Source organism: Micropterus dolomieu, linkage group LG15 (assembly GCF_021292245.1).
Source record: "Micropterus dolomieu isolate WLL.071019.BEF.003 ecotype Adirondacks linkage group LG15, ASM2129224v1, whole genome shotgun sequence".
NCBI classification, from domain to species: Eukaryota; Metazoa; Chordata; class Actinopteri; order Centrarchiformes; family Centrarchidae; genus Micropterus; species Micropterus dolomieu.
This window is the reverse complement of record NC_060164.1, coordinates 9,569,729-9,595,333: the sequence shown is the minus strand read 5'-3', so window position 1 is coordinate 9,595,333 and position 25,605 is coordinate 9,569,729. Positions and strand designations below refer to the sequence as shown.

The following is a 25,605-nucleotide window of genomic DNA, read 5'->3' as shown; positions in this document are numbered from 1 at the left end:
TTTTTGGAACAGAAGCTAGTCCCGGATGTGGGGTGGGACTCTGACCACTAATCCACACAGAGGAAGCAAAGCCACCGAGATGCTGAAACAGAGTATCTGTATTTAAAAATAGTCATTGTGGAGGAAGAGTTTATACTGTACTAAATTCTCTCTCATAAGGAGAGTTTTGAATGAAAGACCTAAACTATGTCTATCATCTAAACAAAGATGCATGCCAATAAGGCAGCTAAGTAGTTTACACAGGAAATTTCTTATTTTTGTCATCGGTAGTTGTATTGGCATGATGTTACAGCAGACAGCTGCATTACATTACACACTGTGTGTGGGATCCCTAAATATTGTAAAATCTCACAATATTGTATGTATGAAGCAGCAAAAAATAGAAGTAGTCAGTGAAGTAAACCAAACCACTGTAGACAGTACTTGAGTAAATGTACTTTCCACCACTGGGAAGGGCATGGTGTGGGACAAGAGTAAAGTGGTAGGGGACCATGGTTCCCCTCCCGTGAACTGGGCCCCTAATATCTAGCTACACCTCTGGACTTTACAGAGAGCCACGTAGGTTTATGAGCGGAACCTTTAAAATGCTATTTCTTTCTTCTTCTTCTTTCTTTTTTTTGAAAATCTGACTTGGATCAAACCCTTGTATTTACTCTTTGAATCCAGCTGTTCTCAAATACCCTTGCACCAACATGTCATGTATGTTTAATTATACTCCTTTTATATATATATGTATATGACTTCAGGCCTCCGGCACCAAGTCTGTGCTGTAATTTTGAGTGCACCAGAGTCACTTTTTGTGAGTCATAGAAACTGCACTGACTCATCAGTCTCCACAGAACGTGACTTTCATGTCATGAAGTTTATATCATACAGAGGGATCATTTTAGTTGGTAAATATGTGTAATGTTTGCTGTGTTAAGTATAGAACTGGATTGGATTTAAACCAATCATGTTTTTGTACATCTATTGACTATAACTATAGGAATCTAATGAAGGTGTAACACCTCACTTTCTGTGGGTAGATAGATAAATCCTTTCAACATATCTGTACACTCATCCTACCTTTTACCTTATAAGGCCACTGAACTGTGTCTCAGCAGTAGATGAGTTAAATATGTGGACAGGTTTGTTCTCCATATAAGGGTGTTATGTGTGCCGCTCCCACCCTTGACTGGCTCAGACACACCTGGGGTTTTTCTTAAAAATTAAGATCTCTACCTCTACCAAACTTAAGAAGACAAGGGATGGGTGACAAAAATATTTATATTGTGTCAAACTTTGAAGCACATATATCCATTGTGATTTAGGATTCAAATGTAATGTGATTAAATGCAAATTGGGAGGTTGCAGCTGAAACTGTCACACCTGGGAAGAGGGGGGTGGGACTATTTTTGGAGGTGTGCTCATTTACCCCGGCTCCTCCTCTATGAGTCAACCTGCTCTCCTTCCTTATGACCCTTCAGCATTTTGACTGCTGCTGCCATTTTTTCTCTGCTGCCTGTTTCCTTCACACATCAGAAGCAAAATGGTGAGTAGCTTTCAAAAACAATTTGACTGGATTAACTTGTGCTGTGTCTTTTAAAAACTTCTCTGTGGTTTGCGTGCCCCCCAGGATATGTAAACCAGAGCTGATGAAACTTTGAATGCCATATCCTCATTTTAACACTATATGTAACAGAATGTGTAACCTCAGTGAAGCCTGGTTGTCAGTATATCTAGAGTGTAAGATTTTCATTTGAAGTTTCCTTGAAAAAATAGTTTGCAGAGTTTGGTGTCTAAAAGGGTTTGTTCAAGGTGTGGTTTTGCCTCCAAAATGGAGGGAGCTTTGTTCGTGCTTCAAACTTGTTCTGAGAATCCCTTGGGGCGGTCTTTCTTGTGCTAACTTGTTCCACAATGACTGGAATGTGACAGAGCCAAAGCCTTGGATTCATACTGAAGCTACACCCACGGCATGTTACTGCTGAAAAGCTAGAAGGATATTTGCACACTGAATTGCCTAAATAGCGTTAACATGTCTCTCCAAAGTCTAGTTTTGAAGAACTTCCTGTTTCTTCATCCTTTTTAGTTCTGCTTTGTGTGTGTGAACACTGTCTGCTCAAATATGAGCTAAGGCCCAAATCTCACCAAACTGCTCTTACCGTGATACTGTCTCTAGTCATGCTTTCATTTGACAAGAATTTGTACACTCAACTGGAAAACTTTACTTTGTGGAGAACATACTAAAACCATTGATTCAAATGTTAGGGAGAAGTCCTCAAAAGAGCTGCTTTATCACTTTTTTTTGTTTTGTTTGAATGAAATCAACCAATTGCAACAACTCAAGACATGTTTCATCATTCAAAAATACAAAATTGTACAGTTGCAATAACATTTAACTTACATTTAGCAATTTATTTTGGGGGTTAATACCTTTCAAAGAAGTACATCTAATGAAATGTCGCTGTCAATTATGAGCTGTAGGTGATGGGTTTCATTGTCTTGTTTTTGTTTTTTTTGTACTAAATACTAATGTGTTGGTGTTTTTTCTCAAACAGGCCTCTGGAGTAAAAGTTGCTGACCAAGTGAAGGAAATCTACAATGCCATGAAACTAGTGAAAACTGAGGATAATCAGATGGAACGTATGAGATTGGTGATATTCCACATCGATGGCTCTTGCATTGACGTGGAGAAAATTTTCCGTGAGAAAGATCTGGAGAAAGAGGATGATGTCTACAAGTTTGTCCTGAGTCAGCTCAAAGCAGATGAGTGCCGCTACATACTGTATGACTGCCACTTTGAAACCAAGGAATCAAAAAAAGAAGAACTGGTCTTTTTCCTGTGGTAGGTCCTTGTATTGCAATTCATCTATTCTTAAATGTATTTGCATGCTGTAGAGAGACTAGCAATGTAATGATAAAATTCTGATGTTTAAGAGCCAATCCTATTCTGAGGATGCATATTCTTGTGTGCATGAATATACACGTTACATAAACAGTCTGTGTGGGCCGCTGGAATAATGATTTCTCTTCTTAGGGCTCCTGACACAGCACCCATCAAACTAAAAATGAACTATGCTAGCTCAAAAGAAGCCCTTAGGAAGATCCTGACAGGTAAAGGTTTTTTTTTTTTTTTTTAAATTTTCATCACATTAAATACTCCCAGACATTTAAAACAAGAGTTGAGTTGAATGGTGTTCCCTCTTCACTTTTTAAGTAATTTTTATGTCTTCAACAGGTATCAAACACGAGGTGCAGCTGAATGACAAAACGGACTGCGGCGACAGGGCTGCTTTTGGAGAGAGACTGGGAAAAAATGTAATCAAAATTGAGGGCCACGATGTTAAGTAGTGAGTGCTGGGCATTAAACAAACCACTGTTTCAAATCCCTGCTTCATTACAAGGTCAATTTGAAGGCATTTGAGAGGATAATGGCAAAGTTACCAAATTGACTGACTATTTGGATAGGTTCAACAAAGCTTAAAGGGAAGGGTTGGGCTCTGGATGGGATTAGATTCTTGTAACACAAACCTCCTGATAATTGTGCCCTACTAAACTGAGTCACACCAGTTTGACTGTGAAATCAGTCTTGTTCTGATGTAATCTTTTTCATTTTGACATGGACAATAGTATAATTAATGTATGGCTGTCACTTAACTCTTAGTACATTTTCTATTTCTCAAATCAGTAATTTGCTGTGTTAGTACATGCATAGCTTGAATCCCTGCATACTACAGTGCACACCATTTGTCTTTTATGGATTGGATAAAGTCCACTTTATACAACTATCCTGTAAAATATCCCAATGGACACCCTAGAGTTTACAAGGCCAACATGACAGGGCCTGTAAGTTATGACTAAAATCTGTTTTCCTAGACTGTTACAGTTTGGAGACTTAATAAGAATACATTTACAAAGAAAAAAACAAGGTTACACTGAAATTGCAGCAGTTGTTGCACTGTCTTGAGTATTGTCAAATAAATTCAATGCAAATTGTTCATGTCGGTGCTGTCTTTCTTTTTCCACCTTGCTAAGAGCAATTGTAAAAGTTCTGGTTTGTTCTAGTTAGGTTAGATTATCAACTTTAGCCAACTAATCGATGGTGTTGAGATAATTATTTATGGAACCACTAACTTCATGATCAACAATGTTCCTGGTACTCTGGTCTATCAGTGCCATGAGATTTTCACTTTATTTTTGCAAACCAGTCATCTACGTTTAGAACCCATATTTGTTGTTGGTGAAGATGGACCACTTCAAAAATCAAGTATGGATGAAAGTTATAATTAATGGGTAGCTGAGGATTGGTGCCTGGACACATCCATGCATACCATGAGGAAATCTCATTCCCTTCAGCAAGTCTGTCAGACCTGGCCAGGTTTACTGGGTTAGCCAGATGACTTTGGGCTTAACTCAAGTTTTAAAATGTTGCTTGAGTTAAACAAAGTACTAGTGATTCTGTCCATAATAAACATGTACATTGGAAATATAATTAATTCTTGAGTCTATAAAACAGTTTAAAAATAGCTGGTAGCTGTAGTTTTAAATTGTAAATTAAATTTACAGTTACATAATTTCCCCAATTTTACACTCATATTCCATCACTGCAGGCATAAGGACCACAAGGTGAATTTGGTATCAATGTTTAGACTCAATGACACATGCTTAATATATAAAAATGCAAGACAAGCCGTTGTCTGCAGTCACCTCTTCAAACAGATTTTATACTCATGCCTTTATTCTACAGTGGCAACACAACCAGCTTTACCATTAACAGTTAATGGTTTGACTTTGGGGAAATATCCTTATTTGCTTTCTTGGCGAGAGTCAGGTCAGAATTTTGATACCACACTCATGTTTGTTTGCTAAAGCTAGCAGTCAGTTAGCTTTGTTTAGCATTGATAATGGAAACGAGGGAAATCAGCTAGCCTGCCTCTGTCCAAACGTAGCAAAATCCAGTGGCCAGGCAACCAGCAGACAAAGTTACTGGTCCTTGTCATGAAATAGTCCCGTATTAACCTTGTGAAACCATTATTTGTACTTTTTTTTTTTTAGTAAAAAGATGTTAGTGACCTTTAGGGGTACTGGTAGGTGACTTTACCATCAAGACATGAAAGTGATGATCTTTTCATCTCTTAGCAAGAAAGTTAATGAGCACATTTCAACAAATACTGAACATTTTTGTTCAAAAGTCAACACAAATGTTAGGCTAAGAAATAAATGCATGGTCTAACTATTGAGCCATTTTTATTTTTCTACCAAATATAATCATTTTGTTCGACAGTCCATGTGGACCGAATGTTCATTTGTTCCTATTGCACTTGAACTGCTGAACAAAATGTCCTACTGGCATTTTAGTTAAATATTTAGTAAATATCATGTGCTGCAGTGTTGTCAACCAAATTCATAAAACACAATTGTGTAGCCACACCAACCTTTCTACCTCAAATGAGCAGTCTCAAACGTGGCAGTTTTTAAGCCAAATGCGGAACAACACTCACATTAGGGCAGGGCCTTCTTGTCACCCCGAAGAAGATCATTCCCGCCGTTTAGGTTCACTGCACCCGCCTCTGACACGTTACCGTTTGAATCTAACCTGGACAGTGACAGTTCAACTGTCTTCATGAATTCTGGGTGTGGCCGCTACCTGAGAGTTTAGTTTAATTTTGGTACATTACTACACTTAATAACATACTAAATAAAGTTAAGTTTCCATTTCTGTTGTGGTGTGTTTTTTTTTTTTTTCAGACAGACATTGCTGTGGGTGTGTTTGGGGGAGGCGGAGGAAAACACACAGATCATGCCTGAAACAAAACCATACATGGCTGTTGAAAAAGCCCGCAAACGAGCTCCACCTCTTGTAACATACTTCCTGGTGTCTGTAACACATTGATGCAACCTTAAAAACTGATTGTGGTTAAAGCTTTAAGCAAATGCCACACTTAACATGCTTTATAAAACACTAGCCATGTATTTCTAAAGCATAACAAATTGGAGCTACTGTAGTGTGTGCTATGGGGATAATTTATAACCCTGCATTTTGCAGTATGATGACTGTGTGGATGTTGCTGTGTAGTAATACTTCCTGTCCAAGACTGTTCCTTTCACAGCAGAGTTGAAACAGCTTTTTACCCTGGCAGGATAGTTTAAAGTTTTAAAAGCCATCCTGAGCCAGCCTGTGTTAACATGAGTGTACAGTGCATTTGTTTGCTGTTTGATTCACACCGGATCTGAAACTATGTGAATTATAACTTAACTCACAACAGCAATCATTGACTTCACTTCCTGCCTGCAGTCTTTGCAACTTCTACAGAAACTGCGACACAGACACTGAACAGTAATTACATAGAGCTACACCGTAGTTTATTCATTCATACAAATTCGATGTGTTATTGGCAGCCATCTACAGAGGGAAGCAGGCCCCAAAAGGTACTGAACCATAAAATGTTCCCATCATTCAACCACATAGAAAAGACATACAAAGTAATTGCACAGGTTGATGTACATCTGACGTACAATCGGTTTCCCTTTTTAACACTGAACTATGGGGAGATGTTTGGAATATAAGGCAGGGGGATAAATAACTTCTGACATAGCCAGAATTGTTTATGGAATGTGGGTTTCAATAAAGATTGTAGTTGCAACAAATTCAATCAACTACAGTACAAGAAAGAAATAGATTTGGAATGCATAACTATGGTAATCATAAGGCATATTTGGCAGTTTTTTGTAGTGTCTGCAGTGAACTCTATCAGACGGATGTTCCTTCCTTCAGCTCCTCGTATTCTCCCTTGAAAACAGAGTTAAGAAAAACATTAGACAATATAGGAGCTTGGAAATGTGTGTGTGTGGCCCTACCATGTCAGTTGCCTCACCTTGCCTTCCAGGTGCTCCTGTAGTGCTCTCACTGTGTCTCTCTCTTTGGTCAGCTGCTCCTGAGTGGCTTTAAGAAGCTGCTGGAGCTTGGTGGCTGCATGCCCCAGGTCTTTGGACAACTTCTTCTCCTTCTCCAGGCGCTCCTATTCCAGCAGCGGGAGCAAACATTATGTGTCAAAGCACCGAGCAAAAATGAGACTCAATATGGAGACCCAAAGTGTTCACTGTTAAGTAAATATGTGAAACTACATTATTAAATGTTCTTAATGCTTCTTTTCACAATAAGAGTTTATTGCAGGTCATTATTATTTTCCCCAACATTTCATCCCAAATTATTTTATTGTCATTATACCTCTTATAATCAAAGTCTTTATCATCAATCAAGACAAACAGCCCAGACACAGTTATGTAAATGACTGTTCACCCATTCAGACACAGCCAGCTGACATTATGAAAGAGAACTGTCACTGGACAATTTGTGTGAGGTTGAAAGAGGACCTTTTGAAATTAAAAAAATGCTTCAATTAAATCAAATCAACCTGCAATAACCTCTGCTACTGTAAAAAAACCAAACAAAAAAAACAACAAAAGACTAATAGTGAGCTGAGATTTAAATTGCTTAAATTATTGCTTAACCCACTGTAAAATGTTTTGTCTAAATTTATTCATTATTTAGAGTTTAGAGGATGAGCACTCAAGAGAAAGTCCTACTCATGGAGGGAGTAAAAGCCCTCCATCTTTCAAGGTAGCATGTCTTCAAAAATATATATATAATAAATCACAATGTTGGACTATGAAGCTGATAAGTCTGTTTCATTCCTATAAGGAGCAGGGCCATCTGAGATAATTTGCATGCTATGAAATCTATAATAATAATCCAGGTCAGACAAAATATAGAAGTGGTAATCACTTTGAGTATTATTTGAACCGCACCTTGAGCTGAGCAACATCATCTTCATTTTGTGGTGACTCTGCAGAAACCTTCAGAAGATCCAGCTGAGACTGAAGTTCTGAAATAGTCTTCTGTGCCTGGGAGGTTGACAACACACACACACACACACACACACACACACACGTTATCCATGAGACTTTATTAGTCACCCTCTGGTGTGACAAGACTGAGAAGTCCATGATGGCTGCTACCTGCTCGCACTCTTCCAAGAGCTGCTGTCTCTGAGCCACCTCCTCGTGCAGCTTCTCAGTTGTGTGACTCAACTCGTTCTGGACCTAATGGCATACAAAAATGACACACACACACAATAAATACACACAGACAAATACATGTGTATCCAAACATTCTTGTGCCAAAGCAGCAGCACCACACACACACACACAAAAGCTGCTCGACCTGTGCGCCAGGTTAGTTGTCTCAGATAATTTCAGGGGAAAAGCTACATTTAAACAAAACTTTCTGAATTGTACAAATAGTATCTGGAAACAAAACAGGAGAAGTGAACATGCCAAAAAAAAAGGTAAGAAAAAGCAGTGGTTAGAGTTATGTCCACTCAGTCAGTGCAAACAGTGGTTAGCATAAACAGCCGCTGTGTCGGAGTAGTACTGGACAGACTGGAAATACAGCACTTCTTTATCATTCATGTGTTACCCAGTCCTTATTTAGGTCATGGGTTTGATGTGTTGAGCCCAATCACAAACAATTAATAAATTTGGAGTAAAAACATTAATCACAAATTTATGAATGTGATTTTCTATTAAATTGAACAAGGCTAATTTGAGAATTAATAAAATAAAAAGTAATTGTAGCAAACGAGATCTTAGGAAAAGTGTCCTAGTCAGTGTCCAGTACTCTCTGACAGGAAGTAAAGGGTGACCTTTGCACCCTGACCTGACTGGGTTGAGCCTCAGCTGGGCCATTCTGTTCTCGCTGAACCCCCATCGTGATCTCGCCCAGCTGCTCTCTGACCTGAAACAGGAAGCCGTCGCTGGTTACATAACCGCCCCTTCATGAATGTCCTCCTGTTACACGTCACTGACACCTCACCTTGTCTGTCATGTGGGAGGAATTTTCACAAATTCCTTGACATGTGACATCTCATAAAAAGCATGTCCTTATGCCCCCTCAGTTACACGGTTGTATGAATATGTAAATATTGGTGCCTGGAGGAAGTTCAGTCAGTAAAGTCACCTGTGCAAGCTCCTCCTTGTATGCCTGGGCCTCCTTCTGGGCCACATCCAGCTGGCTCTGACACTCTGACAGCTGCAGCTTCAGCTGAATACAGAGCACAGAGTAGAAATTAACAGATGTCAGACAGTTATGGCTTCAAATGCACCACAAGAGGGTGATACCTTTAAATATGTGAAATGGTGTTTCCAGCATTAAATTAAAGTATGGAGTGATAATTCTTTACATTGACAACTATTTCTATAATGTTTTATTAATTAAACAAAAAACGTATTTCAATTACACCAATCAATAAAACAGAAATGTGCCCTAAAATGTTGGCCGGATATTTAACTCAAAATCTACCCCAACTAAGTAGACAAGAGAATAAGTATTACAATCAGAAAAGTTTGGGAACTCAAGTTCACGCCTCCTTAACAGTGGAACTTAAAAGGCATACTGTGCAGGATTTTACAGCTGTTGATTGTAAAACACAACATTCAAAATTGGCCCCTCCTCCATGGCTCAACGGACGAGAGAGCCAGCAGCGGTGGTTGAGCAAGCTACAGAGTGAATGAAGAGGAGAAGAGGCATTAGCGAGAGGAATGAACACGCTCAAGCAGACTCTTTACACATCGATGATGCAGAAAGAGAGCAGAGGAGCGAGATGGAGAGTGATGCAACCTGGTTGCTACATTTTTATAAATTCCCAACCTCACACCCTGCATGCTGTTATTGGGTTGTCGTCCAGAAAAGTCCCAAACACAGCAAAATAAGAAAACACAGGTGCCGCCACATACTTCTAGTGGTCTAAAAGTGATGATTGAGAGGGATTTTTTTCTTTACGAGTCTATATATTGTTTTTAGGAAAATCCTGCAGAGTATGCATTTAAAACACAAAAATACAACAACAAAATATATTTTAGCAGTACAAGTTCCAATGAGGTTGCCATCATCTGTAGATTTAACCTGCTCATGTACCTTCTCCATCTCCTCTGAGATCCCCTGGTTATCTGACTGCTTCTCCAGTTGGGCTTCCAGAAGCATCATCTGCTCCTTCAACTGCAGGGGAAACCAAAAGTAACAGTTTTACAAAGCAGCATACATTTCTAACCTGCTATATTACCACACGAGACAACTCAAACTTGATTGTGGAAAAATCCCCACCTGTTCTACACTTTGGTTTTCTGCCTCCAGCTTGTTGGCCTTCTCCAAAGCCTGGTAATGTGAGAGAGGGAAATATTGAGGTTTTAAAAATAACACATGGTAAAAACATGTCCATGTCACAGTGATTTCAAGAAGGTATTATAACTTACCTCCCTAAGCTGTTCCTCTGAGTTAGCCATCTTGGACTTCCATACCAGCTCTTCTTCCTCCACACTCTTCTGCAGATGTTTCAGCATTCCTTCCTAAAGGGGTAAGGAAACAGGATTTAACGAGATTTATAAATTGACTCCACATTCACACAACTCACATAAAAAAAGAAAAAAAAAAATGCATCAACACATATTTATTTATTTGTTTCAGTCTTACCGTTTCTGCCAGGACTGTTCTGTACTGTTCACATTCAGCCTGCAGTGAGCCATGGCTCTCCTCGGCCTCCTTCAGTTTCTCGAGCAACTCCTGAAACACAGAAAACGCATTCAGAACTCCTTCTGTGGGGCTAATTCAAACCAGTATTTGGTAACATTATAAAACTGTGGCTTACAGACGATGCTGTGCTTGACTGAGACTCCTGGCTTTGCTGGCTGAGAGCCTCATGAGCTTTCTGTGTGAATACTTGTAACCAGTTGGACTAAATGAGGAGAAAAGCAGACATAAAAAATAAATACTGTGCACATCATTTTACATAATAATAATAATAATAATAATAACAGATACAATTGAATAAAAGATCATTCAGCATCTCCTCCCCTACCTGCTCGGTCTCTATGGGTATCTGTGGGAAGAGTGTCTGTAGTGTTTCTTTGGTGCCAGTTTGAAAAGCTGTCAGTTCTGCCATAATGTTCTGCTAAAACAATGGATGACATAATCAGGAAGGTGATTAACAGCAAAGTAGTCTAAATGACAAGCCACCAGTGTGTAAAGTTATTCTTACTGCATCATTGGCCGTCTTTTCTCTCACTTCTTTCAGCTCTTCTTGTAGTGATGTGACAAGGGCATCCTTCTCTGTCAGGCTATCCAAAGAACCAAAATAGACAAAACTGAGATCTATAACAGGCCTAACAATATGTGAGAGTTACCTTTTTTTCATATGCCAAGACTCATTTACCTGTTCTGTAGTAGTCCGAGCTCCGCAGAGCTGTCTGTCTGCTGAAACAGTGGACATGCAAATGAGTCACTGAGATTATTTGCAGGGCAGCTGTAGAATCAGAAATGTGCAACACATCGAGAAGTACACTTACCGGTGTGCTGTTAAGTTGCACCAGTTCTTCTTTGAGTTTTTTAAGTTCATCCTGAAGTGACGTGATATGACTGGCATCCTCACTTAGAAAAACAAAAAACAATTTGGATAAAAGAATAAATCAGCAGAGAACAGACAGGTGTGGAAAATCTGTAACATTTGAGTCAAATAGATGGATGGTAAAAAGCAGAATACCTCTTATTTCTTTGCTCTAGCTCAACAACAGTGTTCTCCTGTCAGAACGGCAGATTATTTGTGATTAGCAGAGCCGCTTTCCACATCTTTGCATGAATAAATTTATATCCGCTAATTAGTCAAGAAGTGTAGCTTTCTTTGTAATAGATCTAACAACAGATGTTGGAACACTTACAGCAGCTTCGAGCTTCATCTGCAGTTTCTTCAGTTCATCGTGAAGTGTGTTCAACTGGTTGTCTCTCTCCTGAAGGCTGCAGGGTGGGCATTTCAATCAATAAATACAACAGCTCTGGATCTCGTGTTGACTCTGAAGAAAGGAGGCTCAAACACTTACCTGAGTTTTAGCTGTTCCACTTCTGCAGCGTTCACCTGCAGATTCAGACATGACAAACATCATCACTGGTGACAATGGGGGGTCAAGCGTCTGGCCGTTTCAGAAAAGTCAAATTGACAATGTATGTCATACCTGATTGTTATCCTCCTCCTTTTTGGTCTGATTGGCCTCAAGCAGTAAGTTAATGGAGGCCACTTGCTGTACAAGCTGGCTTTTCTCTGCCCGTGTCTCCTCCAGCTGGGCGGTGAGGGCATCCACCTGAGTACAGCGCTCGCTGATTTCCGCCTCCAAACTCCCAATACGCACCTGAAACTCTGTTGGGAGAAAGGCCACTTTCAAAATACAAGCACTTACTACTTATTCCATATTTTATATTTGATACAGCCACTGGTCCCACATTTATTTTTTTACTAATCAAGACACCAAAGTAAGTTCTATGCCTTAACATCTGGTAACCATTAAAACATTGTTCCCCCATGCTCTGACCTGAGAGTGCGCTGCTGTCCTTCTGGGCATTGTCCAAAGTGGCCTGAAGGCTGCTGTTTCTACTCTGTGCTGTTCTTAGCTCCTCGCACACCTCCTCCAATCTCCTCTGTAAAGCCTGCTCGCTCTCCCCATGGCTGGCCTGACAACAAAATTGATGTCAGACAAGTGTCAAACAGCAGGGGGCAGCAACGATTCACAAAATTATTACATTTGACAGCTTTTCCTCTCAAAGCAATGTCTGTCCTTGTGGACTGTGTCCCATTTCTTTTATGTATTACTAAAATATCATATTTCCACATAAAACTGCATAATAGAATATAATCCACCAATCAAAGTGTTGTTTGGCATGAGGTTGTGTAACAGGAATATAAAAATGGACATTTTAACAGCATGTCAAGCATTATGTTTGGATTTTTTAAAGGCAGCGTCTTGTTGGAAGTGCTTTTAACTTGAAGGGTTTTTGAGATGATTAGCCTGCCTGTGCCTCTATGGTCAGACTTAGTCAAAGCAGCGAATTGTTGATGATGACAGATTGCAGCTCATAGTCCAGCAGCAAATACAAATATCACAAAGGCAGCAAACTCGAGTCAAATTAGCAAACTATTAAACTTCCCATAACATCAAAAAGTTGGGGGATGATGGGAAACGTCTAAGCTTGCATGTTGTAAAGACTCTTTAACTAACGGGCTTCTCAAACAAGAAACAGCATTAAAAAAAAAAAAAAAAAAAACACAAACATTTCCATGTGGAAACTTGAAATCCAGTATAATTTATAAATGAGATGATGTGGTGTTCCCACAGGCCGGGCCAACCTGCAGCAGGGAGAGCTGCTTCTCAGTAGCGGAGATCTTGGCCTCCAGCCCTTTCCTGATGTGTTCATCAGCAAGCAGACTTTCAGTCTTCTCTCCAAGCTCCTTGGTTAACTTTGCGCATTCCTGACGCACTTTGGCCAACTCCGCATTTTGTCTGAGGACAGAATGAAAGAAAGACAGGGAAAAAAAGAGTCAGGACACATGCTACCTTCAGGTCTGGCGCTCCCAACGTGCCTTTGAATTTATACACACTGTACTTAATTGCCACTTTAATTAGTAGCATTATAAAGAGGCTTAATGTATGTCATTATGGATCACCGTTTCTTATTTGCTGTTACAGGGGAACACTCACTTGCTCTCAGCCTGACTAGTGGCTTGGTTGAGGGCATCACGGAGAATGGAGTTCTCCTGCTGCAGACAGGCCAGCTGGGCACTGGGGCCTTTTTCCAGCTGGTCCTGCAGGCTGAGGATCTGTAAAATTACATTTTCTTTAATAAAAGCAGACATGTTGGACTCTATTACGCTTTGTACAGCTGCGTTCTGTTTCACAACTACATTTTCAAGAAACGGAAAATCTGCATTTTCACTTCTCACTAGCAGCCAGCTACCCTGGAGGTCATGGAAAGAACATGCAAATTAAAATGCACTAATTTGAATTGTACATTCAGAAATTGTAATATTTGTGGATGAGAAGTGACCTTTGCATTGAGCCCCTGGATCTGGGCTACATGGTCCTGGTAACTGGCCTGCATGCGAGCTTGCAGAGCAATCATTTCTTGCTCCCTCTTACTCAGCTGGGAACTCAGCCGGGTCTCCACACTGGCCACCTTGGACTTTTCAGCCGACAGCTCCTGATAAACAGACAGCACAGTCAGAAGGCAGATACAGACACATTGTAATGTGTCTAAGGCAAAAGAGTCATTTCAGAGAGTAATATCTCCACAACGATTGTCATGAAATTTAGAAAAGACATCTATTGTACTAAATTTATTATTTTTAACATACCTTTAATTAATTTGCTGGTGATAGTGATGGTCATCAGAAGTAATAACTTGTGTTTAACTTGTGTGTAGTGTATACTTTGTACACAAGATATCTTTTAAAATATACAGCTACTCTAAAAGATCCACTTTGACTTTAATGTACAGCCAACAATAGCCTGACATTGAGATTTGTAACACATGAAAGTGAGAGAGCTCTTTATGCTTCTTAATGGATGCAACATTCAGCCTTGTTAACTTTCCTCTAGTGCCACCTTCAGGACAAAAGATGAAGAGACTTCGATCAACTGCTGCGGTCGAAAAGTCTTTTTTGCTTAGGAAGGTTCCTAACTTTACGAAAGGAAAGGAGATAATGCTGTCCCATAATTCTTAGCGGCAGCAGCATTGAAAGTGACACACGTTCTCAAACTCAAACGATAAAATCCATAGACCACATTTAGCAAAAATCCCTGCAATACAGTTGCATATTATACTTGAATAAGACACAATTTCTTTCTTTTGGTTTGTTTTCTTTTGGCTTTGCTGTAATCTCATACTGTTTTAACACCATTATATGTTTCAGATTGTTGAAATAAGCTATATAGTGTATTAGAATTTTCTACAATAAAAAAAAGAAATCACTGACCATGACGGATAAAGGATGTTAATCAAGTTACCATTAGCTATAAAGCCTTTTCTCTCTTATGCCATAACTTGTTAATATGCATAGGTCTTGAACTGTCAACAATAACTGAGACCCATGCGAGCTATGTTACTAGTCTTGTAAAATGATCAAAGTGAGGATAATGTTGGAGCGTGTAGGCTCACGTTATGTATTGCCAGCCTTCAGTAATATCATTAATTAATTTTACTTCAGTCACAGATTACCAATGATCAAGCTGGATGACCCGTACAGTAAATGGAATGTAATATTTCAGTGTTTCCCACATATTGATTTATTTGTGGCGGCCTGCCACATTATCATCGCTGACCGCAACATATTGATTGTTGATTGTTTTTTTTTTTTACTAGGCTATGGGTAAAGTCGTGTTTGATTACAGAGCTGCAAGCAGCACATATTCGCTCAGCACCTCCTCTTGCTTGGTCGCTCTCTCTTGCCACAGTTACGCTGTCATTCTGTGAAAAACACGGTTTACATCCAATAATTGGGTTACATGTTGATAAATATTGGTGGGCAGGAGGGTGAGTGTGAACAAGCATTCTCAACGCGACAACCTTTCCATTATTTGGTGACTGGTGCCCTATAGGCCTTTTGCCATCTTGATTATGAAGTAGGCTAAAATTCCACCGTGTTGTCCACCTTTAGATGGCCTGCATTAAAACAACACGGGGTGCAGTGTCAAAGATGCGCTTTTTGTAGTCCATCTTCATTGTAGTTTCATCACGGCAGGTCACGTCAGTAACATCCACCGTCGCATAATTACGTTGCTTAGAAAAGAGCATTCGGATTCTCTTAGACCCGCTGTCCTCTTTTCGTAAGTCCTTAGGAATTCTCCTTCACATCTTTCCTTGACCTCATGACGTTTTCCATCAAGGTCAAGAGAAAGTGGTTAGGAAAGGAGATGGTTTTGACTTTGACCACAGCCCAAATGTCAGTACACCTTCATGTTCACTGGCGAATGAACCCTTTTAATTGGAGGTAACAACTAAGCTTTTTCCCCTCTGCTGCCACCTTCAGGCCAAGCTGGACATTTTGCCTCAATAGTAGAAATGATCAAAGAATTGTAAAGATTTTCATCTGTCCAACAATTTTGGTTTCTGAGTCTCACAGGGCAGCCAGCATGGCTATAGACCAGGCAATGTATTGTGGCAGGAATTCGCCACCATCTTTATCGACCAGAGAGACACTTTTACATCTAACCTTGGTGAGTTCTCTTAGACGGTTCTTCGCCGCAGAAGCGTCCTCTTGTTCTGCTGCCAGCTGTTTCTCCCTCTCCTCCAGCTGTTTCTTCAGTATGGCCACTGGGTCTCCTTTTTGAGTGGCCTGAAGCAAAAAAGTGGGTCTTGTTACAAGCCTCAAATGCATTCAGTGGACTATCATGTGCTTGTACACTCCAGCTAGTCTAACAGGTGTCTTTCCCTCATTACTGACACATACCATGTGCCAGGTGTCTTGAATGATTCCAGCTTTCTCAGACAGGATCTCGATGAGCCTATGAGCCTCTCCCTCACTGAACACCATGCTACTGATGGTGGACACCAGAGCCTTGTAGGGCAGGTAGAGCGGAGCATCTGCAGAATCCACAGCTAAAACTAAAGAGGTAAACACAAAACATTTCAGTGAAACACACAATAACAATGTGGCATAAGAGAAGGATTTCAGAATGTATTTCTTGTTTAAAACTAAAAAGCCAGACAGTTTTAAAGTACATTAGGCTGTCACCGTTGGGAAAAAAGTCTGAATTCCCACACTGCCTTAGAAATAGGACAAGGATGCGACTTATCCTTTGGGTCTGGGCCCTGGGCAGCTTTGGCTGGCAAAATGATGGGGCACTGTGGCACCAGGCAGAGACAAGCCTCAGGCAAGGGAGAACCTCACTCCTCTCCCTACCCATTGTCAGGGCACTGAGAGCCTTTGTCAGCTAACAAAACAGGGCAGTGGTGTTTGGACAAGCTGGCGTGCTCTATACCCTTCAGAGCTGAGTGCCAGACATTACCCACAACTGCCATTGGCACTACTTTCCACAAATCCACAGCTAGAAGTTCATCAGTACTGACAGGGTATTACTGCCTTAGATCGAGAGTGTACGCACGTGCGACTCATCTGTCCAGACATGCCCCACTCCACCCTCCAAACTTTCATGCACTCTCACCAGTGTTATGGCTAATGTAGTTCTTACCTAAAAGCCCTCCTCAGCCTTGAAATGCAGAGAAGGGTTTGTGAGTGTAGTTTTCAGAGACTTGCAGAAGCACTGATTTGGACACCACCAATGTACCAGTAACAACAGTCAACCAGTCAGCTAACAATGATTGGTTTAAAAAGCATCATGAATCTGTGTTACAATATTGAAATTTGACAGAGGGAAAGTTACCAAGCACCTAAAGATAGCGTAGAGCCGTGATTTTGGCATAGTGGTCACACTTGAAACTGCAGGTTATGGGATACTCTTCAGAGCCTTGTCAAAGCACTGATAGACTGAAGAGCTCTATGTATTATTATCTTCCCATGCTAAGAATTACTATAGATTTTAACATTATGGAAACAGTGTCATGTTTAATAACCAATAAAATGAGGTATCATTAGAAAAATAAAATAAAATGTACCGTTATAACTGCCAAATGTTGAATATAGCTCATATCTATCTAAACATAACTGCTTACCAGGCTCAGTCTTTTTCTTGGAGGCCTTCTTCTTAGGCTCCTGTGCTTTTCCTGCAACAGCAGGAGCCTGCTGAGATCCCACTGGGGGCACTGCCATCACTGGAACGTCCTTAGTGATGGCCTCCAGCACTGGGGCAGTCTTGGAAGGAACTGGTGAAGACTTGGCTGGCGCTGCAGTGGACTTAGCAGGTTTGGCTAACGGAGGGGCCGACTTGGCTGAGGCCGGGGCAGGGGCCGACTTGGCTGAGGCCGGGGCAGGGGCCGGCTTGGCTGAGGCCGGGGCAGGGGCCGGCTTGGCTGAGGCCGGGGCAGGGGCCGGCTTGGCTGAGGCCGGGGCAGGGGCCGGCTTGGCTGAGGCCGGGGCAGGGCCCGGCTTGGCTGAGGCAGTGGTAGTCTTGGCTGGGGCAGATGCAGATACAGGGGCCTGGGTTGATGCAGGGACTGCAGAGGACTTGATTGGTGCAGGGTCAGCCACGGGTGGAGCTGATTGGGTAGAGGCTGGCTCGACCTTAGCCACCTTTTTCTTCTTTTTCTCTTTAGGTGAGGGAGCAGGTGAGGGCTCAGCAAGAGCAGGGCTTGGTTCAGCAGCAGTCCTAAGCTGGGTGTCTGCTGGTGCTGCAGTTGGTTTCACCTCAAAAGCAGGAACAGCCTCTGGGGCAGGAGCAGCAGCCACAACTGGGGCAGCAACAGGCTCAGTGACTGTGTCATCAGCTTCAGCTTCCTCTGGAATTTTTTCAGGCTCTGGGATCTTTCCATTGGGCTTTTCTTCCTTCTTCTTTCCACGGCTCTTCTTCTCTGATACTTTGTCCTTCTTCTTTTTCTCAGAGCGAGCAGACTGTATATTACCCAACTCTCGTCGTTGTTTAGCCAGGGCCTCCTCATAAGAGGTCTCCTTCATGGAGAAGGTGGAGACAAGAGCAATCCCGACAGCAGAGATCACCATGAATCCACCAAACACCATTATCCCAAGGGTCTGGGGGTCGTAGATATCCATCGTTCAATTTCAGTTAACCTAAAAAGTGAGTGACAGACTTGTTAACACAGTTAACAACTAAAAAGATTTTTTTCTAAAAACAGAAACTGTCGACAAGAAAAGTCCAGGGATTTCTATGTGGAGAGACAGAAGTTCATATACTAATTGATAGGTAAGCCAAAAATATTGCTGACAGTATTTCTCTAAAACTGAACTGACAGCAGCTGTATTAACAGAGCAGCAGAGGAGATAGTATTGTGATTAATCTGTATGAAGAACAACTACAATCTTTACCTTCAAAAGCCTTAAGGTGTCACTGCTATCCCCATAAACGTTTGCCTTGAGGCTGGCTACATGAAGCTGATCTTATCAGCCAACTGTGTGACAAATAACAGCTGCTCCAAACCCACGCCATATAGTTGTGGACTTGGGGCAAAACATGCTCAAATCCACCCTCATAGTGAAATCTCAGCACTGAAACAAACTAAGCTAATGAAAATGACTCTTTGTCACATATGACACAGAATGCTAAAATTATTAGAGCTATTATGGAGTTATGTGGACATGTGAAAGGGATAAGATCCAACCTAAATATGAATTTAAGGACTTTATTTGTACAGACAAAAAGTACACAAAGTTACCAGCAACTTCCAAAATTCCCAGCAGCTGGATGGTAGCCAGTGTTAATATCCTGCCCCAGTAAAGAAATCCCTTAAAGGGTCTTTCAACTATCCCTTTAAGACTCTTAAAGGCACCAGAATGTTTAGCCTGCAGGGGAGGAAAGTTGGCTTAGAGTAGGAGGCAGAGTATTCTTACATCACTATCAGTTATATACCCGTTTATATTGTAGATGGTTAAAAAAAACAACAACAACATACAAGTGCTAAAAAGGGCAATGTCGAACTTCATTGTTATAAAACAACACAACACTGTAACATGGTAGGGGATAACGGCAGAGCTACTTTCGTATAATCGAAACAGAGTCCAGAGTCCCTGTTCATTGCAGGGTCTAAAAGCTAGAAAGGGAAGCGTTTGTACTGCCTCTAAATCTGTGATATCACACGTCAGTGCATCTCCACTCAGGCCAAACTGAAAAAGATGACTGCAAGAAACCAACTCAGGGTGGCTTTCTGAAGATGAAAGTGCATTTTGTGGTCCTTAAGAAATAGGGTTATGTAAGAAGAAACTGTCTAACGTGCAAGAGTTACAAACTATATAACCAACCATAAGTCCAAAATATCTGACTTTCATTCAGGGGCAATGGAACATCTACAAGGGGTGCTTTAGAATCGTCTTCAGCTAAAATTTTAATCTTTTAGCCTAAAATTTATTAAGTAATGGAGGTTAAATATGTAAATGCATATATATATATATTTATTGTCTTTAAAGACAATACTTGCCTTTCATTACCTTTTGAATAAAACACTTTAAGAATAAAAAAAGATACTGGCTCGAAAAACACCAACTTTTTATTCAGTAAGTTACTTACAAGAGTCTTCCAAGAACTTTATCTTAGACAGTTTATTAAATATAAAATACTATAAAGATCATATTGAGAGCACAACTTAAACGGGCCTCAAGGATTTAATATAAATTAAGGACACTCCATATGGTTATCCATTCATACATGCATTAGAACAAATAATCCTGTAAGTTATTGTAAGTTAATTATTTGGATGTGATACGCTTTTAATTAACGTTTTTACTTGCAAGCCAGCATTGTAGCTAACACTATGAATCAATGAACGTGGCTGTAACGTTATAGCGTCGGTTTACGTTATAAAACTGTGCTACAAACGCTATAATACAACTGCAAATTAAATAGCTAGAGAACGAATAATCTAAAATAATTTCAGATAACTTTAATCGTCTTTCTGTAGCTCAGGAGTTAGCAGTAGGTAGCTTTCCAAGCTAGCTTTCCCTGGCTCAATGAATAAAAAAAATTCAAGATTCCCACACTAACCTCACTGGAGATGTAGCTACGTCTGCTTGCTTCAAAGGGAACGGAGACAGGGCAAAACGCTTTGAGTTGTAGATGAAGTGACTTCTTTCCAGAACTACCTTTTTGTCCAGCTACCTAGCTTACTAGCTTTTTTTCCCAGTGCTCTCCCCCTCACTCCGCTGGAGAATCCGTGGTCCGCTGTGAAGTCGTGGCACTTCGAGCTGGCTAGACGTACTGGCCCCGTGCCCCAGATAGCTGCCATAAAACCAGGAGGCTTCTGATTGGCTGGAATGCACTCAAGCCGGAAATGAGCATGCTGGGAGTTGTCGTTTTGTACGCATATGAAAAGCCTCATTAGTCGTCTCGTTTTCTGTCAAACGAAATTGTTTCAAATGGAATGTAACTAAGGACATTTACTCAAGTAAAGTTTTTTCATTTCTCTTGTATTTTTGGTGACGTTACGCTCCAGAGTTACAGGGAACATTGCTTAAAAAACCCACTAGATGTAAATACAGTTAGCTTACATGTAACAGTAGCAGTAGTTTGTTAGCCTTAAGATTGTTAAATTATGTAATTCTATGTGGCTGTATCGTGTATGCAAATTAGTATCAGCTTGTTCTGTCTTCACTGAGGGAAATATGCAAACCAACATGTTTTTTATGCAAATTTCCCCAACATGAAGCCAGACATGTTTGGTATCTTGGTTGAATTTAAAATAGAGTTCTGTGGGTTTTAACAATTCTTGGCTGCACAGCATTAGGGGAGCATTGTTTGCAATTAGTATTTATCTTGAATGTATCTTTTACCTCTGATGCTCTGATCTACAGAGACCAGAGAATCAGGATTCTTTCACAAACAAAAGTAAGTACCTTTCAAGCAAGCATACAGGCTTCCCAGAAATAATTATCACTGGCCACGCCTGAATTTGGGGAAAGGTCACCTGTAAGTTGCAGGATAATATTGTTAGCCATGGTGACGTCAGACTGTCAAGCTTGTTTATCTCATTATTGTTACGCCCAAAAAACTAGCACGGGGAGATTACAATGATATTGTATTAATGCGATACATAAACACAATGTGAATTCTTGTGTGTTTGTAACTGATTAAGTATGAAGTGTCAATGAAATATGTAGCTCCTCTGCTCTAAAAATGCTGTCACACCCCAGGCCACTATTTTGACAGTTTTAAAGACATCCTTGAGACAACTTCTAATAGTATGTTAAGTGGAGGCACTTGTTGCTCAAGTCTAGTCACAGATTGTAGATTGTAAAGAACCTCCAAATAAACAAAATACATATCAATATACCAAACCAAATGTCATCAGCAGCAAAAAAATATATATAATCATGAGGAAGTCAAAAATATAACAGTGAAATTGTTGTTTGTTTATGAAAAATAATTAACCTCATTTACAGCATATACAACCAAGTTCTACTCAACCGTGTTCAATGGCACTTTAGTTTGCAGCTTGTTTTCTATCCTACAACATAATAATAATTATATTCAGCTGGTGTCCTAGGTCATATCTTTCCTTGCTTATGAAAACTGGTCATATCCTGAGATGCAAAATATCTAACTAGTTACAAACCAATAATCATATGACTCTTTATCCTCTCTAAACAGCAAGTGTTTCTCATCTGATGCAGATGAACCAGGGTCAGTGATCACATAGCTGCAGTAAATTGATGTGTTAGCACTGGCCAGATTTGCTCGCTCAGCTCTGTCTTGCTCTAGTATTTGCATATTGTGATAATCAAGATGATAGCTAGCCTTTTTACTTCAGCAACTGCTGAGGAATATACATGATGAATCACACTCAAAATATTTCTGTTGTGTGATAAGTTGAAATACTTGCCTTGTTGGTGTGTGCATGTAAATTATTTAGAATTTCAGAAGATGTTGTGTGCGTGAAAGCAGATGACTGCCTGAGCAGGGCAGGGCACACTAAACTAGAAAAGGTTTGTCCTTAGAGCTTTTTAGTGTTGTCTTATTGACATAATGGCACTGTGGAAGGAAGTAAAAACTTGTCCTTTGGATTTTCTACAACTCCTATGTGCTACAAAACTTGTATTTTTGTAATTGTATTCCTTTAATTTTCATTGATTAAGTTACCACATGTAACTAAAGAAAGCTGGTAATTTGTCACTGTGCTTCAGTATAATGACGGCTAAAACCTGAATACTGGAACTGCCAAACGGCTCCCTTGAAAGACAGTTGGTGGTTAGTTTTCCTTAATTTTCTACTTGCAGTCTGCTGTGTGAAGCTAAAGAAGAAGACTGTTGTACGAGCCCCTTGTGTTGAGACTCTCTAGGTAGGGAGGGTGCAAATGTCAGAGAGATATGAGGCCACAGTGTCAATGTTGCTGGTCTGTCTTTACACTTACTGTATAGTGCAGCTCAAGAGGTAGAAAGGTCAACTGTAGTTGTGTGCAAATTCTACCTGATGGGAACCAGGACAAAGCATCCTGTTCTGTTTCACTAAGGAAGTGCAGACAGTTCAGTTACGTCAGCAAGCCCTGCAGGTGCAATTTTTTGTAGCGAGTCCCTTCTGAGGACACAGTTTCTATTTGAGGAGGACTTCATGCTTCATGCCTCCATTCCTGCTCCGAGGCTTCCGTTTGCATTTATCTTGACTTTTCATTTGAACACTACAGAACTGTTGGACATGAGGTGCTCTCAAAGGCTCAGTTAGTCTAAGTTAAGATGTAGGCAGGTAATGGTAATAGACTCACAAACTCACTTGTATTTCATGACATGACACAGCATGAAAACATACACGTGAACATGCCTTTTCCCCCCAGTATTTGCTCTGTCCTTTTAATGATAGCGCTCCATTATGCATTTGCAAATTCCTGGGCCTGATAGTTTCGATGTTGTCGATTTAATTAATGGCAAATCTCTATGGTCCCCAAAAGCTCAGAAAATGAGCAAAATCTTACTCCTTATCATACATTTAGGGACTGCAAATTATCTAAGCGTGCCCGAGGGGAGATAAGGAAATTAATAAAATCAGCGAAATAAGTCTTTGAAGCAAGCAGATGTGTTCCTTTACACCAGTGCAGACATTTTTTACACAGGGCATCATTGCTTCAAAAGTTTTAGTTCTGTGATTAAAGCAGGGAGGGAGAAAATTATTTATCATAATAACACAGCAGCTACATAAAGGGAACATAAAAAAAACCAAACTAAATTTAGGACTGATACTTTTCTGTTTCATTCTGATAAGATCAGACAGACAGACAATCAGATCAGTAACTGCGTATTTTCACACATTGAAGGGAAATATGCACACTGTAAGTAAATGCCTAGATCCTGGCACCATAAAACTGACACCTCAGGCTACTTATTCCTCTTCATGTTCCAAAAGAGGCCTTGTTCTTTGGATCCTCCAGAGCAATTCTTAAATACTGTTTGCTCCGATGATCGCAATTTGCAAACTAACCCGTTTGTACTGATGATGTGTTATGATCTCATTGGCTGTGATTTCATCCAATCAGTGAAAGGACCAGAACAAGTCACTGTGACTGCACCACTGGTGTCAATATTGACAAATCCATCATAGACTGGTACTGTATGCCCAGTCTACGCACGTGGTCATTAAGACCTCTCCACGTCTCATTCAGGTGTAACCTTTCACCGCTGTGTGCATGGAATTACTCAAGTGCAGCTAAATGAAGTTATTAAGCACAACATTTTTCCAATAATTGATAGCAACAACACATGTGGCATGTTACAAAATAAATTTCTTAAAACCATGTCTTTAAATACATACCATCAATAAGGTAACACACTGTAATGCAAAGACTAGCAGTTCAGTTTCTGTGCAGATTATTTGTTTAGGTCATGTTGCTTAGTGCTGCTCAAAATGTAGGACATGAAATGTGCATTTTGGTGATGGCAATTCCCACGAGCTCTCTGGCATTTCCTCAAAGCTTACCTAATACACCACATGGTCCCATCGCAGGATCCACTGTGGTCAATGGATTTAACACAAACATGCATCCAGCTGTGTTTAAGTTCAAGGGCCCACACGGTAAAAGCAGGATACAGTGGATAGACAGACTCCGCCACCTAGTGGTATGATGGGTAGCTCTTTAAAACACACTGTATTTTCATACAACACAAAACCACAATACAGACGGTCACAGATCAAACTTGGGAAAGTAGGAGTTTATTCAATGCCATTATTACAAATTTATAAAATGCTAATGTTCTGTAAGAAAAGTGTCATGTAAAGGAATTCGCACAGCTGGAATCCATTAGAAATACATTCAATTTCTTATAAAACTACAATGCATTTTAACGCTCCACCGAGCCTGGTCTTGATTGTGAAGGGGTTTTTTTCTCCATCTTCTTAGTGCATGTTTTTGTAACTGTTTAAAATTAACAAACTGTTTAGAAGATCTGGTAAATTCAACAGGTCTGATATATGAGACCCCAACAATAACAAAAGGGGAATTCAGGGAAAAATAAAGAAAAACAATAATTACACACTTAATTGGCAGTTGGTTGGGCGACGAAGCTGCTGAGGACGTAATACATGTAGCGCAGGGGTATTATGAGTGCCTTGTGCAAATAACAAAATGCAGACTCAGTCATTACTATTGTTTATTTTGCTGAGATAAAAAATGCTCAATTAACTTGTTTGACTTACTTTCCTCACCAATCGCTCGCTCATCCATATTTGCAAAACTAGCCACTTCTTACAAACAAGAAAATGGGGACCGATCCAGTTGTCCATTCCTGAGGTGACGTGCAGCTATTCTTGAACACTTGAAGATGATCTGTCTTGATTACCAAGTTGGTCATGAGTTTCCTTACTACAGGGTTGGTTTGGCTGCACTCTAATCTCAGAACCCGGGAATTCAAAGCATGAGGATGTTTTTCCAGGGACTAGCTTTGTTTCTGTAAAACTGTCCCATTAGCAAATAAAGAAAATCCCAACAGATTAAACATATGAATCATAAAACTTAAGTTATGGCTATGTGAAAAACATTCTCCAAGCCTTTAAAAAAAAAAAAAAATTTAAAAGGGTATATGAAAGAATAGGTTGGAGGCTGAATTTATGGAGGCAGAAGTACGATCAAAAAAGGCAAGGATTTCTATTATGTGCATAATGTAAGAAATGAGAAAACAAAAAATTGGGGGGGGGGGGGGGGGGGGG

General features: G+C 40.3%; 2 protein-coding genes across 8 annotated transcripts; one reads left to right on the top strand and one right to left on the bottom strand.

Annotated features, from left to right (window-relative positions):
* Positions 1 to 1,376: 1,376 nt before the first annotated feature.
* On the top strand, positions 1,377 to 3,977 carry cfl1l (cofilin 1 (non-muscle), like). Its single transcript, XM_046071274.1, has 4 exons — positions 1,377 to 1,531; positions 2,538 to 2,824; positions 3,017 to 3,093; positions 3,218 to 3,977. Exons 1-4 carry the CDS (start codon positions 1,529 to 1,531, stop codon positions 3,328 to 3,330), a joined length of 480 nt encoding a protein of 159 aa, XP_045927230.1. The 5' UTR covers positions 1,377 to 1,528; the 3' UTR covers positions 3,331 to 3,977.
* Positions 3,978 to 6,316: 2,339 nt separating this feature from the next.
* Positions 6,317 to 20,693, bottom strand: rrbp1a (ribosome binding protein 1a). 7 transcript variants are annotated; one of them, XM_046070912.1, is made up of 27 exons: positions 20,464 to 20,693; positions 17,528 to 18,539; positions 16,305 to 16,459; positions 16,068 to 16,190; positions 13,904 to 14,056; positions 13,558 to 13,676; positions 13,206 to 13,359; positions 12,394 to 12,532; positions 12,040 to 12,221; positions 11,908 to 11,942; positions 11,749 to 11,824; positions 11,574 to 11,611; positions 11,380 to 11,461; positions 11,247 to 11,287; positions 11,100 to 11,151; positions 10,893 to 10,982; positions 10,683 to 10,769; positions 10,508 to 10,597; positions 10,291 to 10,383; positions 10,142 to 10,192; positions 9,956 to 10,036; positions 8,999 to 9,082; positions 8,699 to 8,776; positions 7,999 to 8,082; positions 7,789 to 7,884; positions 6,855 to 6,998; positions 6,317 to 6,769 (listed from the first exon to the last, which is right to left on the bottom strand). In XM_046070912.1, exons 2-27 carry the CDS (start codon positions 18,519 to 18,521, stop codon positions 6,731 to 6,733), a joined length of 3,360 nt encoding a protein of 1,119 aa, XP_045926868.1. In that variant the 5' UTR covers positions 18,522 to 18,539; positions 20,464 to 20,693; the 3' UTR covers positions 6,317 to 6,730. The 7 variants fall into 7 exon arrangements, with proteins under 7 accessions (XP_045926868.1, XP_045926866.1, XP_045926867.1 ...); XM_046070910.1 differs by having other exon boundaries at positions 10,893 to 10,985; positions 11,073 to 11,151; positions 11,247 to 11,284; XM_046070911.1 differs by having other exon boundaries at positions 11,073 to 11,151; positions 11,247 to 11,284.
* Between the last annotated feature and the right edge of the window lie 4,912 nt (positions 20,694 to 25,605).